Consider the following 16,839-nt stretch of genomic DNA (forward strand, 5'->3'; position numbering starts at 1 on the left):
CAAAATGTGGTACACCATAATATGGAATAATACTTGGCTACAGAAAGACAGCATGTTGCATACAACAACATGGATGGGACATAAAAACACTATGCTAACTTAAAATGTCACTCACAGAAGAGCACATTTCATAATACCATTCACATGAAATGCTTAGAATAGGCATATCTACAAAGATTAAAAAGTAAATTAATGGTTGCCTATAATAGAAGGTAGATGGGGCCAGGGAGGTGGCTCAGTGGAATAAGCAGTAGCCTGGCAAGCACAAGGGCCTGAGTTCAACCCCTGGTTCCACAAAAAAAATAACAAAAAAAAAAAAACAGAAGGTAGATGGAGAGTGACCACTATCAAATAATATCAGATAAGGGTTTCTTTTTTATTCTTTGTTACGTATGTATGTATGTATGTATGTATGTTATGTATTTACTGTGGCAGTGCAGAGGTTAAATCTAGGGCCTTGCACATGACAGACAGGCACTCTACTAGTGAGCTAAATGCCCAGCTCCAAATACCTCTTTCTTTTTGAGATAGTAATAGTGTACTGCAATTGGTGGCAGTTGCACAAGCCTGAACGAATCATACACTTTAAGTGGGTAGACGAAGTAGCACGTGAATTATAAATCAATAAAACTATTCCTTTACAAAGTGATGATGCTAGAAAATGCATATAGGATGAAATCCCATAGGATTGGGTAGTAAAAGAAGGATTCTTTTGACCTGAGATAATAAGGAGAAATCAAGGAATGGAAGGCATCTGTGAGAAGTAACCACAGATGTAGTAGTAGTCAAGGAGTGAGGAGAATGAAATTATCCTTTATTTTAGTAATCAGTACTTAAGTGAACCATGGTTAATGTTCTTTAGCAAAATAAATTTGTACTGCTAACTCCATTGTGGATTACCATGGGATTTGTTCAAAGTTCTGGGAATCCAAGCTTATTAGGTATTTCCTAGATAATTTCTTTGGGAGCTTAGTTTGCTAAAGCTTATTTAGTGGAAATGACTTATTTGCTAAAGCTATTCATACCCACAGTATGGACATCTTCTTTGGCATACCCTTGACATCTGATTAGCCGCATTTTCTCTCACACCTTCTTTGTTTATCTTGGAGAAAACACTTGGATATTTATCATACTTTACTTGGCCATAAACAATGAAATTTAATCTTCCAATCTTTCACCCATTTACAAATAGGGAAGCTGACTCAGGCGAGGTGACTTTCCCAAAGAACTAGACAGTAAGTAGCACAGTTAGAATTTCAGTTTGGGCTGAATGCCATGTCATTTTCACTACAGTTAGGAAGTGAGTGAGTGATCCTGCAGAGTGAAACTTCTTGGAACAGCTGCTCCCCATGTATCTGTGCCTCTGACTGTACTTTCAATGTCTTTCATGGCTGGCATTTGCTATTTCTAATTTTAAAGCAATGACAACATTTACACTTCATACACTTTCCTGGCTTATAACTTGGACAACCACACACCTAATATTAGATACAAAGATTTTTTGTTAGCAGTTGGCCTTAAAATACCAATTTGTGAGAATATAATAGACCCTTTCTTTAAAGGTTTGTTTTGTTTTGTGCAGCGTCTCACTACGCAGTTCAGACTAGTAGTGATCCTCTTGATTTCTGTCTCCCTAGTGTTGGGATTACAGACGTGCGCCACCATGCCCGGACTCCATTGCCAGCTCAGTGTGTCTGGGGGTGGGGCCGGCGAGGCAAGTGGTGCCAGGGATCGATCCTTGGCCTCTGTGCTCACCTAAGCAAGTGCTTAGTCTGTTGAGCTATATCGCCAGCCCTTAGACTTTTAAATAGAAAGATTTTAGCAGCAATATAGGGTGGTAGCTCTGTATCCCTACAGAACATATAATAACAAAAAATTTCTGGGTGTATTGGCATATGCCTGTAATCTTAGCATCCGTGAGGCTGAGATAGGAGAATCACAGCATGTTTGAGGACAGCCTAAGCTATAGGTATTCAAGGCCAGCCTGAAGTACATAGCAAGGTCCTACTTCTAAAAACCAAAGTAATAGCAGTTAATGTTTAGAATTTGCACCTTGAGTAACTCTGTGTGCTGATATCTGCAACCTGAGCAATTAATTGAGGGCAACAATGTGTAATACAAAACCCACGCTTGAATTCCTCTCATCTTGGTCTTCTAAATGTGTACTGTTCATAATGTCTTACCAATTACTATACTCTCTTTAAAATACATTATGGGCTGGGGTAAGATAAGATAGCTCAGTAGAATAAGTGCTGCCTGGCAAGCTCAGGGTCTTGAGTTCAATCCCTGGTACTGCAATAAATAAATAAATATAAAATAAAATATATTAAAATAAGTTAAAACAAAACAGACAAGGAAAAAATTAAGATTTCTTGAAAGCAAGTGCCAGTATTGAATGATTTCCTCAATCCTGCATAACTATATTGGTTAATCTGAACAACAGACTTGATGATAAAAATAGATAATAAAGCAACCATTGTTAATTAGCTATTCCTGCTTTGAAAACCTGTAACATATGTGTTGTTGTATGTTACCCTATTTCTGTCTTTTTTTCCTACTTGTTTTTGCTCCTGTTTTTACTTTTCAAAATTAAATAAAATTAAATTGAAAAATCTCTTGCAGAAAGAGTATTTTCAAATAATAAAAATGTTTAGGTTAATTTCAAATTGTGGGTGTGTGTGTGTTGCTATGCATAAAACCAGGGTAATGGTTTTATGCATAGCAACAGATATGTTCAACTAGTATACTACCACTGAAATAAACCTGCAATCATTTTTTTTTCATTCTGAGACAGGGTGTTGCTAAATTTCTAGGCTTCTCAGAAAAGTATAAAAACGAGGTATATAAAGTAAAGCCATATTAATATGCTGAGCTGTGAAAGGCTCAAGTCAACAACTTCCGAAGATAACACACTACTATTGTGGACTGCTGGACTGTGTTGGATTGTTTTGCTGAATTCACCCACCTATAGTATTTAGATGCCAATGGAATACCCATCTCTGACAGGACTAAACAAAAAAGGGGATACAAAGGAAGGATCATTTTGTATCTGTAGATGCAGAATAGTTAAGATAGATATACCGCTACTTTTGCCTAATTCAATGAGAAGAAAGATTTGTACTAATAATGTTTGGACAGGATATCCTGCCTGCATCTTGTACTATAAATAACAGCTAAGAAGAAAACAATGTACAATGTATTAATTATTGAAACTGTCCTATTAATCAGTTTTGAAACTGTCTTATTGCTATTTGTTTCTCAATAAAATAAAATTAATAAATTTCTAAGCTTCCTCAAACTTTCAATTTTCCTTCCCCAGCCTCCCAAAGTAGCTATGATGCAGGGGTGTGTGACTGTGCCTAGCTCACATCACCATTTTTACCACCAACCTGCACCAATGAGCTAAAGTATGACAAAGGAAGGCAGTGCTAAAATACAGCTACACTTTTGTTGACCTTTCTATTTTTCAAATTATATAGGTTACTTAGAAAAGTATTTCCATTGTAAAAAGTTAAACAGTATAGGAGTACACCCAGCAAAAATAACATCACCCGCTCCCCTCGCTAATGTTTCTAGTCCTTCCATAGTTACTCACTTTCAATTGTATGTACATATTACATAATTTTTCTACAAATACATAGAATTTCACAATACATTTTCCAGTTATATTTGCTTATCTATTTGTTTGTTTAAGACATGACATGTAGTCCAGGCTGGTCCTCAACTTAGTGTGTACCCCTGGCTAAATTTGAACTCACAGCGATCCTCCTGCCTCAGCCTCCTGGATGCTGATATTACAGGTGTAAGCCAACATCAATGATAATCCATTACGTTTTTTCTGTACTTAGCACAGGGTCTACAGAGTCTCACTACGTAGATCAGACTCATAGTGATTTTCCTGTGTTCAGCCTCCCAAGTGCTGGGATTATAGGCGTGTGCCACCAAGCCCAATCTCAATCATCATCTCAGCATGCCCTGGGGGCGTGGCTGGCATGGTATGCAGGGGATTTACCCCCTCCCCCGACCTCTGCACTCTGCCTAAGCAGGTACTTTATCCTGTAGCTATCTGGCTGGCCCTACTCTATTGCTTTTTAGAAGACCTTTATTGTGACATAACTTATGTATTATAAAATTCACCCACCTAATGTGCACAAAATAAACTGTTTTAGTATATTTATATGTATGTTAAATCATTTACACAGTGAAATTTGGAATATTTTTGTTACCTCAAAAAGAAATTCTATGCTCTTTGGCCATCAGACTCAGATCTTCTCAATTTCCCCAACTGTAAGCAAACACCAATCTGCCTTGTGTCTGCACAGTTTTCCTATTCTGGATATTTAACAGAATCATAGAAATTGTAGAATTTTGTGACTAGTCTTTTATACACAGTATTTTCAATATTCATTCTTTGGTAGCACACATCATACCTCATTTTAAGTGAGTTGAATCACATTCCATTGCATGGATACACCTCACTTTTCACATAACTTATTTTTATTTATCATCTTATATCTTTCCTTTCAATACCAACAGATCTGATTCTTTTCAGTGAATATACAGTGCTGTATACTTTTAATGCAACATAATTCATATAATTTTCTCTATTGATAAATATTTAAGCATTTCCAATGTTTCTTCATTGTAAGAAAAATTTATAATCTACGCAGCACATAGATAGAGAAAGAAAGCCTATCTCTGTTTGTAGAAGGAGATTCTTCCCTCTAAATTAGTGCCTTAAAGTACAGTGGACCTCCTCTGGGCTCTGTGGCTTCTTTATCTGTTGAATTCAATCATGCTCAGATGTAAAACATAGTTGAGCCTACTGTGATTGCCTGTGTAATGAATGGGTACAAACTTGGCACTTGCTGTTATTCATTGAATAGTATAGTACAATAACTAGTTGTGGTAGTATTTATGTTGTACTAGCTATATAAGTAAACTAGAGATGATTTAAATTATGCAAAATATGCATAGGCCACATGCAAATACTGTTTTGTGTAAGGCATTTGAGTAGCTGCAGATTTGCATATCTATGGGGAATCCTGGAACTGATCCCCTGTGGATGCTGAGAGGTCTCTGTGTTTCCTGGATATGAAGCATCACTTAGGAATTTGACAGAAATACAAATCCCTATGTACTACCATAAGACATTTGACTCACACACTCTTAGTTGGGACTCAATGTTGTTTTGTTTTGTTTTTACTTTGGGACAAAGTTTTGGTATATATTTAAGGCTTGCCTTGAACTCACTATGTACCCCAGACTGGCCTTGCACTCATGCTGACCCTCCTGCCTCAATCTCCCAAGTGCCAGGACTCACCATTTTAACAAGTTCTTCTTGTGATTCTGGAAAGCACTAGATTTGAGAACCACTGCTACAAAAGTCTCATTGTACTACAATAGATAGATACCATCATTTGGTTTACAATTTAAAAGTCAGCAGGACTACAGTAACTGACCTGAAGATGTGATTATGGGTATATGTAGGACATATGTGTAGTGGAGATAGGCTGTCTTTATTTTTTTCTATTATTTTTAATTTTTCTTTAGCAAGGGTATAATGATATACTGAAAAATTTCTTAATCTCATGGTTTTCCTATCTAGTTGACCCATTTTTTTAATCCTCCTATTCTGTTGCAAGGCAATATTTACAACATTTATACAGCACGTTTTTGTTGAGGATATTCACAGGACAATGAAACTTAGAACCCAGTTCTAAGTCTATCTAAATTGAGATATTAGGAAATGGGATTTCACTGGGTTCGTAGAAAGGAATATAGAGATATACTAGTGAAGTGTCACATTTTAGATATAAGGAAAACAAAACTCAAAGAAATCATAATCAAAATTACATCAAAATTATCAATATCACATATCAAATATAAGCTTCATTTATCATTATACTTGACACTATTTTAATGGTTGTTTAGCAGCAAAATGCATGAGTTCCATCTGGTGAGATTTTATTTAAAAATGCACTTAGAAAGATCTCCTCATCTCATTAAACAAGACTGATATAGTTTAACTACACCTAAAGGCATGTATGAAATCTAGTATTACATTGCCCTCTAATCCAGCAAAGGCCACAGAGGTCCAGTGAATGTCCACAATAATCAGAAGTACTTGGGATATTAATTCCTATGCTAAGTAGCTCCAGAATGTGGCATTTGTGTTCTTTGGCTTTCTGTCCCCTACTTTCACATTAATTATAATTTCTTATACCTATCAGTTTGCATTTAGCAGTATTCACCCTAGCCCAACACCTACTACTTCCAATGTGAGTTGTGTAAATAAATACATTTGATCTTTAGAAATTAATAAATATGATGTCAAGAAATATGACAAACATGACAGGATAGGTTTTGAGTGAGGAACTAGAAGGCTTGTACAAGAACTTTGTGATATTTACTTGGGCTGCCATGTAGAGAACAGGCAATGTTGTAAGATATGATTTTTTTTAAAAAAAGTGACACATTAGAAAAATGTCCATCATAAAAACAAAATCATGAATTTGTGAATGTTTTTAACCTCAGGTAGGTATGCATTCCTCCATCAGAATTTCTCCTCTGGTGAGTTTTTGGTTTTGTTTTTCAAAATAATGAACCTTACTTGTTAGAACAGTTCTATGTTAAGAGCAAAATTAAGCAGAAAATACAGATTTACTCTATGTACCTTTCTCCGTTCTGACACACCCAAAACCTCCCCTGCTATGAACATTCTGGAGCACAAAAATCCTGGTGTTTTAAGGTATGTAAATATTACCAAAGCGCACTTTAGATTACCTGTAACACGACAGAACTGTGAGTATTGCTGGTAAAGATGCGTGTAGTTCCTGCCTTGGAAGACTGCAAATGGGAAGAGAGGCCCATTTCGCTGCTTCCAAGGGACAATTTCATATGTTGGTCTTCCTCTTCCACAAGAGATCTGAAAGTATTTTAAAATAAGAAGGAAAGGCAAATTAAAACCTGGTAAGTCACAATCAGGTGATTATTTAGAAAACTAATCACTATTGTCAATCATCTGACCATGGAATGTGCTAGTTTGTTTTACTGTATCTTAGGTTCATGCCATTCCATATTATAGAATATATATTTGCAAAATGCTTTCCAAGGACAGCAAACAAGAACAAGAACTGAGGCATCAACTTAAAAGACAGTTTGAAACAATAATCATACAGAGATTTTATTGCCAGGGATTTACTTTTGGTATTTTACTCCTCAGGTAGCAATTAAATTTAATTTGAAACATTTAATTTGCAGAAAGATAAACCCAATAGCTACCATTTGGAAGACAATACTATGTGTCACAACAAATACTGTGGAAATTCATATTACTTTGCTAAGTGAAATTCTGTATTACGGGACTGGGGAGATGGCTCAGTGGAATAAGTGCTTCCCTGGCAAGTGCAAGGACCTGAGCTCAATCCCCAGTTCTGCCAAAAAAAAAATTCTGTATTACCTTTAATTTCTCTTTTAATTCTAATTTGTACCCTTAGGGCCAGCCAAATAGCTCAGTGGAGTAAAGCACCAGCAAGCAGGAGCAGGAGCCGGGGTTCAACTCCCTGGGCCTGCCGTGCCCCCTGGGCACGCTGAGAGAGCAATTGAGACTGGGCATGGTGGCGCGCCTGTAATCCCAGCACTTGGGAGGCTGTAAACAGATGGATTACTATGAGTCCCATCTAGTAGTGAGACTCTGAACACTCTGTAGACTCTTCCCTAAAAAATACAAAAAAAAAGGGATCAAACTGCTTTGATACTCGAATTTTTACCCTCTTTAAAAAATTAAAAATTTAAAGTCACCATACCTATAATTTTAGACATGTGAGCTCAATTAATTCCTAAAACCATGAAATGCAACAAGTAGCTATTATTATCTCCTTTTTATTAGAAATAGGGTAAGAAGCAAAAAGTTTGGTAAAGACTAACTTAGGGTCACAACATTAACAAAGTAGATGTGTCAGGATTTGAATCTAGGTTTAGTCTGACTCCAACTCCAAAGTCCTCATTAATGAAGGTCAAAGATTAAGTACGATACATCAGCACATTACTTCTCCTTCTTGTGTCATTAATAGTTTTAATCAACCAATTGAACAAAATTTTGCACACAAAATAATTTTTTCTACCAGTTTCTCTCATTTATTTTGGGTTTATTTTAGATGAAAGGCCGTAATCTGATAGCAGGAATTGAATAATAAACACAGGATATCTTCATATATATTATAATACATATTATAACAATAATTTCTTTAGAGTCTATAGAAAGGGTTGGTGTACCTGTAGTCAGTGAGGCACTTAGCTAACCAGAGAATGTGACTATATATTTATTGTTAAAAAGAGCCTCAGTTGGGTCGCATTAAAAATTGGCCATAATCAAATGACCTTTCATTCTTATTTTCAATAAATTGATGTTTTTCTAGGTATACATGGCTAAAGTTCTTTCTTCATTATTTGCCTAACATCAGAGAGGCTATGGCTTTGAATTGGGTTTGTATATTCATAATATAGATTGTTAAAATGTCCATTAGGGGAAACAGAACATGAATTTCAGTATACCTCACTAGTCTTATTGACCTTTAGTTTCCTAAATTTTGGATTTAGCACTTCTCTAACTGCACTACCCAATATCATAAATGTTTCATATTTTTTCCTGTTAATGCCTGTAACCTAAGTTCTTCAGCTTAAAAAAGAAAATGGAGTTTTAAGGCTACACCATATTCTATGTAAAGATCCTTCTTTTTGAATTCTGACATGAACCAAATGTTTTAAATCCTACAATAATTAGCAAAACTTCTGGCCTTAGGGGTGACATCAATTCTCCTTAATGATATTAGAGCCGTAGCATAACCAAAAATGAATGAATAATATATAGCCATGTTTTATTCATCTCTCATGGATATTTAATAAAGAATAATTTAAATATGACTTTAACAAGCATAAAATAAATATAACCTTCCCCTGGAGTTTCACAAACACCTTTAAAGAGAATGACATTATATATATGAATATAGCATACACATATTCACATATACTTAATAGCTTTTGTGACAGATATTTAAAATTACTGAATCAAATGGAAAAGTCAGACATAGATTGATTGGTGAGTGGGATATTCCTCACCAGAAAATTTCTACACATCCAGAATTATATTAATAGAACATTCAAGCAGACTGTTTTATTAGTTTCTACAGTCACTACACAGAGCCTGACATGAGAGGCTTAATATATATCCTAAATGAATACAGGATCTTATTTCTGTGGATCATTGCAAAGACATTTCCTTATGAAGCAGTGCTTAGATGACCATCAATTATCATTTTTTAATAAAAATGCAGATGTAGAAAAGGATAGGAGAGCTGAACTATGCTGCCTTTATGACATAGCCTGAAAAATGCTTTTTAAAGTAAACTATAGGTAACAATATGTTTACTTGTCACTTGTCTTTTGCTCTTAAAATTGAGAAGTAGAATGGGAAAATGCAGCCTTTCTTGGAAATACAGTATGGCTGCCCTGGTTTTCTAATTACTTCAAATGCTGAAGAAACCTTCATTAAAATCATCTTCTTCTTGACTTTTTGTCAGTATCTTTTGACTTTTTAACATTCAAAACACTCTGCACTATTTCCGCATCAGTAACAGTATATGGAATGTCAACCTTCTTAGCAGATTCAATATTCCCTTCTATCTTTTAGCATTAAGATTATTGATTGCATGGAAGGAGCATTGTTCTTCAACCTTGCAAAGAAGCGACATCTCTCTGCACACCTCAGGCCACAATTATATCAGACTATGCTTAAAGGAACAATTATCTGAGTAATTCTAGGAACAGAAACCTTTTTAAAATCTTATTTTCAAGTCAAATGGTAAAAAGCAATAGAGTCTATGCCAGTAGTTTACAATGGGGAAAGGAGGATGGAAGGCATTTTGTGATCCCATCCCCCACACATTTGGCAATATGTGCAGATATTTCTTGTAGCAACTTGGGAAGAAGAATGCAATTACCACTGCCTCATGGGACACTTCTAAACAGCCTATAATACACAGGACAGTACTGTATGCCAAAGATGATCTCAAGCAAAAATGTCAAGTGTGTCAAGGTCGAGAAATCCTGATAGAGGGAGATGACTGACTTCTTGAAGAAATCTTCCTCAAGCAATCATGTTTTAAGTGATTTCCTGATCCTCTAGATGACTCTATGAAGCAATGTTAGTAGTCCAATAACACAGTATAATTACTAATTAGCACTAACTCTTCCAAGGCTACTTCACAGATTACCTCGGCTCTCCTCACAGCCTCACAAATTTGTAAAAGGATTTACAGTGGATAAATAGATAATGGGTTCAAAGTTTACAAGACAATATATAGTAAAGCTTTTGCTTTATATAAGGTCATGCTGGACAATGATTTCTTAATTCTGCTTGAAACAATTACTATCTGCATTCACATTTATATACTAGGTTAGAATCTGGTGAAACCTGTCCAAACAATCACATTTCATTAGTGGTACAAAATTATTCAGGAAAGGGACTATGTTTATCAGTTTTCTTTCTATAAATTATCTTTTTCCTACATAGCATACTGTACATATTGCTGCAAACCCACCTCTGCCCATTAATACATCTTGAGTTCGAAACAATGATCAACCACATAGCACAAAGGCAATCTTTTGTAAAATTCCATCAACTGTTCTTACTCAAATACAACAATTACTTTTAGAAAAGCTTTAAAGAGAGAAGCACTGTAATTACTTCACTGAAAGCACTGCAAATGTAGTCAAATTAATATATACAGACTCTGGCATTTCTTTTTACTGTTTTATAGACAAAGATAAAAAAAAAAAGCCGAATATTGGTCATATGTTAACAAAGTGATGACAGCATTACAACCTTGCGTCCAAATTTCCATTTTACAACAATTATCCCAAGGAAAGCCTATGTAAATGATAGGAGCAAATAATTCACAAACATGGAAGTACAACTGGTTGAAAGATATACAGCTGTTCAACCTCATCATTATTCTATAATATGTAATTTGAAACAAAGATTCTATCTTTAAAATAGAAAATTATCAAAACTAAATCAGTAGACAGATGCACTCTTTAAATTGCTAGTGCACACATGTATTAAATCCCTACTGACTCTACATGGAATGGTTCATTCAAATGGATATATAAAATGAAAATTTAAAAATTACTAAGTGGATAAATCTGTTTTTCTTTTTATGAACATCCTGACAATGAAGAACTATATGTATGTCTTGGCAGGTTAGTGACAGAAAGAATGTTCCTTTAACATGGTTCAAATTTATTTTCTACACAGAATAGTTATGTAGAAGTTTAAATTCGTAGAGACTCTATAAAGAATAATCTGTTTTTGTAATTTACTACAGGAAACATTCCTTGGTATGCTACACTGGGTAGGAAGAGCATTTACTAATCACATTATTTGTGTCCAGAACTGCAAAAATTGTTTCCCAACGTTCCTCCATCTTTCAACCAAAAAATTCCCCCATATTCACTCAACTCAGCATTTTTGTGCTTAAAAATGAGGTGACATCTTGGTGTATTATAAAATGCATTTCATTTTCTTTGCTTCTACAGCTGTAAACATCACACAATATAGAAAGCCAAGTGGAGTCAAATTCATTTGTCCAGGAAAAGGGAATATTTTAGTGCTTCTTCAAATCATTAGCATAAAAATACAACAAAATACATGCGTCTTCTTGGAAGAAGAAGTTATGTATGTTAACTCATCCATTGGCATAGTACCATCTTCATCATACCAAATGAGTTGAATATTACTATGAATATAACATTATTCTTTATAATTGCCTTAAGTTATTTCATTTTTTGAGATGAAAGAAAGAAATGGATGAAAGAACCTAAAGGTATAAAAGCATATGAGGGCCACCAAGATAGCTCAGCGATCTAAAGTGGCTTCTTAGGCAAGCAAACTGGGACTGTGGTCCAATCCCAGGTATCACATGTTGCACCAGCCCTGCCCCCAGAGTGGGCTGAGCCAGCCACAAAAAATGTATATGAACACCATTTTTATCTTTTTATATTTAGTTACTAATTAGTTTTGTAATTCTTCCTTCTTTCCACCATTTCCTTACAGAGGTGAAAATCTAAAAATGTACTGTAAGAACACTATTTCACTATAACAAAAATAGTGTTCTCTTGAGTTAGTGTCTAAGTATTATATAAATAATTTAACTTCTCAGATTAAAAATATCACCATAACTGAAAGTTACTGTGAGAGGGTTAGTATATAAGAACAGCAACGACACAACAAAATAAGAATTTCGTGAATGTTTAATAATACAAAACATATTGGTTATTCACTAGCTCATGCGTTCCACCACCCATTCCCGAGGAAAATAAAATATGTATTTCTCACACTTACAATTTGAAAAGAAAATCAAGAAAAAGGTTTTCTTCAAAGAAGTACTCCCCTTCCATTTGTTTTTCTGCTCTGAAACACAGAAGTGTCTGCTAGCAGCAGCATTTGCTAAATGAAACATTTCTTGCGATAAAGTTGCATGGCAGGTGGAGGAGAAATTTTGCCACCTGTTCTCATATGCATTTGAATTTGAGTGCTAAATCTGTCAAGGTATTTCCTTCCACCCTTGAGAAATGAATTAAAACTTTAAGATGGCAAAAGTTATTTCTCATTGGTTTTAAGATCGATTCAAAGTATGTATACTGCATTGAATTCTAAAAGCATTAAAAGGTTTTTTAGTATCTTTCACCAAGCACCCCGAAAGAAACTAAATGATAATAACAATTTATGCATACTTGTAAACACGGAGTCAGTTTTCATTACAAAAAGTGAGGGAAAATATTTTAAATAAAAATGAAACACAAAGTTTGCAACTCTTAAAGTTAAAAACTATTAACTGAGTCTAACATTTTCAGTGAAAATAAAGACCAAAAAAACCTTAAAACTTTTAAGTATTGAAAAATTTGTTACTTAACTAAAATGTCTACAATATCATTACATGAGGATATTACAAATATTATAGCATTCACTTAATAAGAAATGAATTAATCACTGTTAAGACACTATGGAGAGGAGCGGGGGAGATAGCTCAATAGAATAAGTGCTTGCCTGGCAAGCACAAGGGCCTGAGTTCAATCCCCGGTTCAATCGATAGATAGATAGATAGATAGATAGATAGATAGATAGATAGATAGATAGATAAAATTAAATGATGGAAGAAACTATGGAGAATGTTATTTCCTTAACAAGGTGTTTGCTTAAAAGGAATCAGAAAAGACAATTCTTTGGTTAGTTACTTGTATTTTAATAACATAAGTACGTTATTGTCTACTTGAAATGATTTCACGAATGCAAGCATTTGTCCCAGACAATAGTTCACCAAATAGTTACTTTCTTTCCACAACTTTCTGTTCTGCCATGCAATAGCAGAGTCCACAGAAGAGGGAAAAAATCCAGGTGACTGGTTTATGTTGTAAAATGATCTTCCAAAATAAAGAAGGGATTGCACACAGAACTTGCATGCATATGAATGATGCACTTAAAATAATCACATTACTAAATATCTCATATCTGTTTTAACACAGAAATAAAGATCATTTACCTAGCACCTGCTGTGTACTGGGCACTGTGCCAGTCGTGTTCTAATATGCCACTTAATCCTCATGGCAATCCCATTTTCAAGATGAGGACCTGAAGCTCAAAGTGTTATGGCCTCACCATGAGTCTTATATTATCTGAAGCCACAGCTGAACCTACACCCATTTGTTCTCATTACATGAAGCCTCAAATGTTAAAAATAACAGGCAGTGGAAACCATAAAGGAATTCCCATGTCAATTCTTAATTTATAAGTACAAGAAGGAAATCACAGAGATACATTCTCTGCAATGTAATTTTGTAGTTCAGTTAATTCGTTATAAAATTAGCTGTTTTGGCCAAGGGGAAAGAGAATGAAGAGAAGATGGCTAACAGGTACAGGATGAAGTTCAATAGGAGGAATGACTTCTGATATTCTGTAGTACAGTAGGATAGTTGTGGCTAGTAGTAGACAGACAAGATATTGAATGTTCCCAACACAAAGAAATAAACTACCAAGTTGACAGACATGTCAATTACCCTAATCTAGTCATTACAAACTGTTCACATGTATTGTGATGTCACGCTGTATCATTTAATTATGGACATATCACTTGTGCTTACATAATACTTTACATGTACATGTGTGTATGTGTGTATGTATGTATGTATTTAAGATTGGCACCATGGAAATGACAGAAGTCCCAGCTACTAGAGAATGTGAGGCAGGAGGGTCTTTTTATCTCAGGAGTTTAAAGCCAACCTGGGCAACACAGTGAAACTGTGTCTCAAGATATACAAAATAGAAATATATTTTTAAATGAATATAAATAAAAGTATCCGTTTTGCCACTCTATTTTCATAAAAGAAACATCAATGCTAGAATTTATCCCAACGCATATAGAATGAAGAGGCAATATATCTTAGAATATACCTAAGATCAAATTTAGGGAGAATTTTGTATTACTGATATCAACACTTACATGAACAGATTCTGAATTCTGACACTAACTGTCACAATCACAGAAATAGCACTATGACACAGATGAGGGAACTGGGCTAGACAAATGGAATGACAAATGATACTCTATGAGGTAACTCAAACAGAATGAAAGTTAGTTATCTAAACCCAAAAGCATTTACACTAACTAAATATCTAAATCCTGTCTTTGAAATTTTTCTTAAAATAATGTTTGTTCCCTTTATATCATATTGCATAACTTCAGTCTCCCTTTCCCTTTGAAAAACCTATGTACTAATTAAATTACATTCAAGTCTCATGCCTCATGACTCAAATACACTTCTATTTAAGACTCTTGATTTAGATACTATTTTCCATTCATAACATTTCTTGAAATATTCTGGTGAAAACAAGGTGTATAGGAAGATGAGAAGACAAGTATATGGATGCATAATGGATGGGTGGATGGGTGTATGAAAGATAGATAAGCAAGGTAATAATCTACTCAATTTCCTAAAGTGCAAAGAAAAGACTAAGGAAAATAAAAAGAACTGCTGAGCGTTGATTTCATACCTACTGTATAAACCCCTCCCATGCACACACAAAATCAAAAACAAAAAACCAAAGCTTCACTTGCCTTTTAGAAGCCATCTATGGGAGAAAAGGCACATTTGGGAGTGATGGCAGTAAGATGGCAATACATAACAGTGGGCTGGGAGAAACAGCATGTGCTCCCATCACCACCAACAGTTCCATCCCAGTGCATAAGAGGTTTCATTTGCCTTGCTGCACATAAACCCTCAAGCACAACACTCCCCTTACAATTGGCACCAGTCTGCCCATTGAGAAATCGCCCTGTGCCCACAGCACAGGGCTCCCTTTTCCCTTTCTAATCCCAAGATGATGGAACAGGAATGGGCACTCCGATCATCTCAACACCTAGGCCAACTTTCTGCAGAGGTTTGTTTGCAGTGATTTGTGAATAAAGCTGTCACTTCATTCCCATTATCTGTAGCTCACCAACTCTGATACATGACTCTTATGCTGTGGTGCACTTGAATAAAAAAGTATGTTATGAACAAAGTGAGATTTGTATACCTAAATTTAGTTCACTCAATATTCAAACATTCAGTTATCCAATTTTAAAATTATAAAAGCAAATTCCATTAACTCAAAATCAGTTAAAAATCACTAAACAGTGACACACACTTATAATCTCAGCACTTGGGAGGCTGGGGCAGAAAGATCATTGCAAGTTCGAGATAAATCTGGATTACAAAGTGAGTTTGAAGCCAACATGAGCTTCATAGTGAGACCATGTCTCAAAAACCAAAATAATCACTTAAGCATAATCCATATGGGAACAAGAGAACCATTAATGAAATGCTAAAAAAGGTGGTGAAAAACCCTATCATATTCTGCATTTCCCAGTTATATTCAACTTCACAAAATCAGTAAATCAAGATCAGATCTTGAGTTAAGGGAAAGTTTATTTCTGTTTTAAAAAGAAACACACACACACACACACACACACACACACACACACTCCTAGGAGTCAGACTTATAATAGAATGCAATAGTATATTCCATTTTTTATACATACACTCTTTTATTTGATTCTAAAAAGCACACTAAGCACAACTACTATTATCCTCACTTTAGAGATAACAAAAGGGAGATTTTCATCAAATCAGCCTCAAGGTTGAACCAAGGAGTAAATAAAATAGTGCATTGAAATGCCTGATAGTTCGTAGCTTCGTCCACTTACTAATTTGTGTTACACTGATATATTCCTCAATGGAAAATAATTTCTGTCCCTAATTATCTCTCCATCAATCTGGAACTCAATCCACAGTCAACCCTGACATGGGTGGTTTGAGGGACTATGGTGTTTTCCCCATTTTGTATAGTAAATGTTTGAAATATACAATAAATACATTCATCATAGGGAATTGCTACATATTGCATCCTGATAGATTTTACTTCCCCTTCCCCTCTCCTCTATCCTACTTTCTTCAACCCAGATCATTTTCTAAAAAAATAATTGGCAGCTTTAAGAGTCCCACTGACTTTATGTATCAAAGACCAAAATAAATATATCAAATTATAGCCTTGACTTTACAATAACACAATCTCTCATTATTTCAATGATTGCTTATAATTTTTCATATCAAATGAATAATACGGGAGTAGGATTTTCTGCCCAGTTCCAGGAGCCCCCAGACCCAGTCCTAGCCCAGGTCCGGTGAGTGTGCGGAGAGTTTCCTGCTACCCTGCGCCGGCGGGACCAGTCCCAGCCCAGG

General features: G+C 35.2%; 1 protein-coding gene across 3 annotated transcripts in view; it reads right to left on the minus strand.

The window, feature by feature from the left end:
- Positions 1–16,839, minus strand: part of Klhl13 (kelch like family member 13) — a 260,780-nt gene that overhangs the window by 42,995 nt on the left and 200,946 nt on the right. For all 3 annotated transcript variants that reach the window (XM_004645684.2, XM_023706031.1, XM_004645683.2), the window contains one exon: positions 6,787–6,928. In XM_004645684.2, the coding sequence (XP_004645741.1) occupies positions 6,787–6,928 (142 nt within the window). The remainder of the gene's footprint in view (positions 1–6,786; positions 6,929–16,839) is intronic.

Source organism: Octodon degus, unplaced genomic scaffold (genome assembly GCF_000260255.1).
Source record: "Octodon degus isolate 3935 unplaced genomic scaffold, OctDeg1.0 scaffold00236, whole genome shotgun sequence".
NCBI classification, from domain to species: Eukaryota; Metazoa; Chordata; class Mammalia; order Rodentia; family Octodontidae; genus Octodon; species Octodon degus.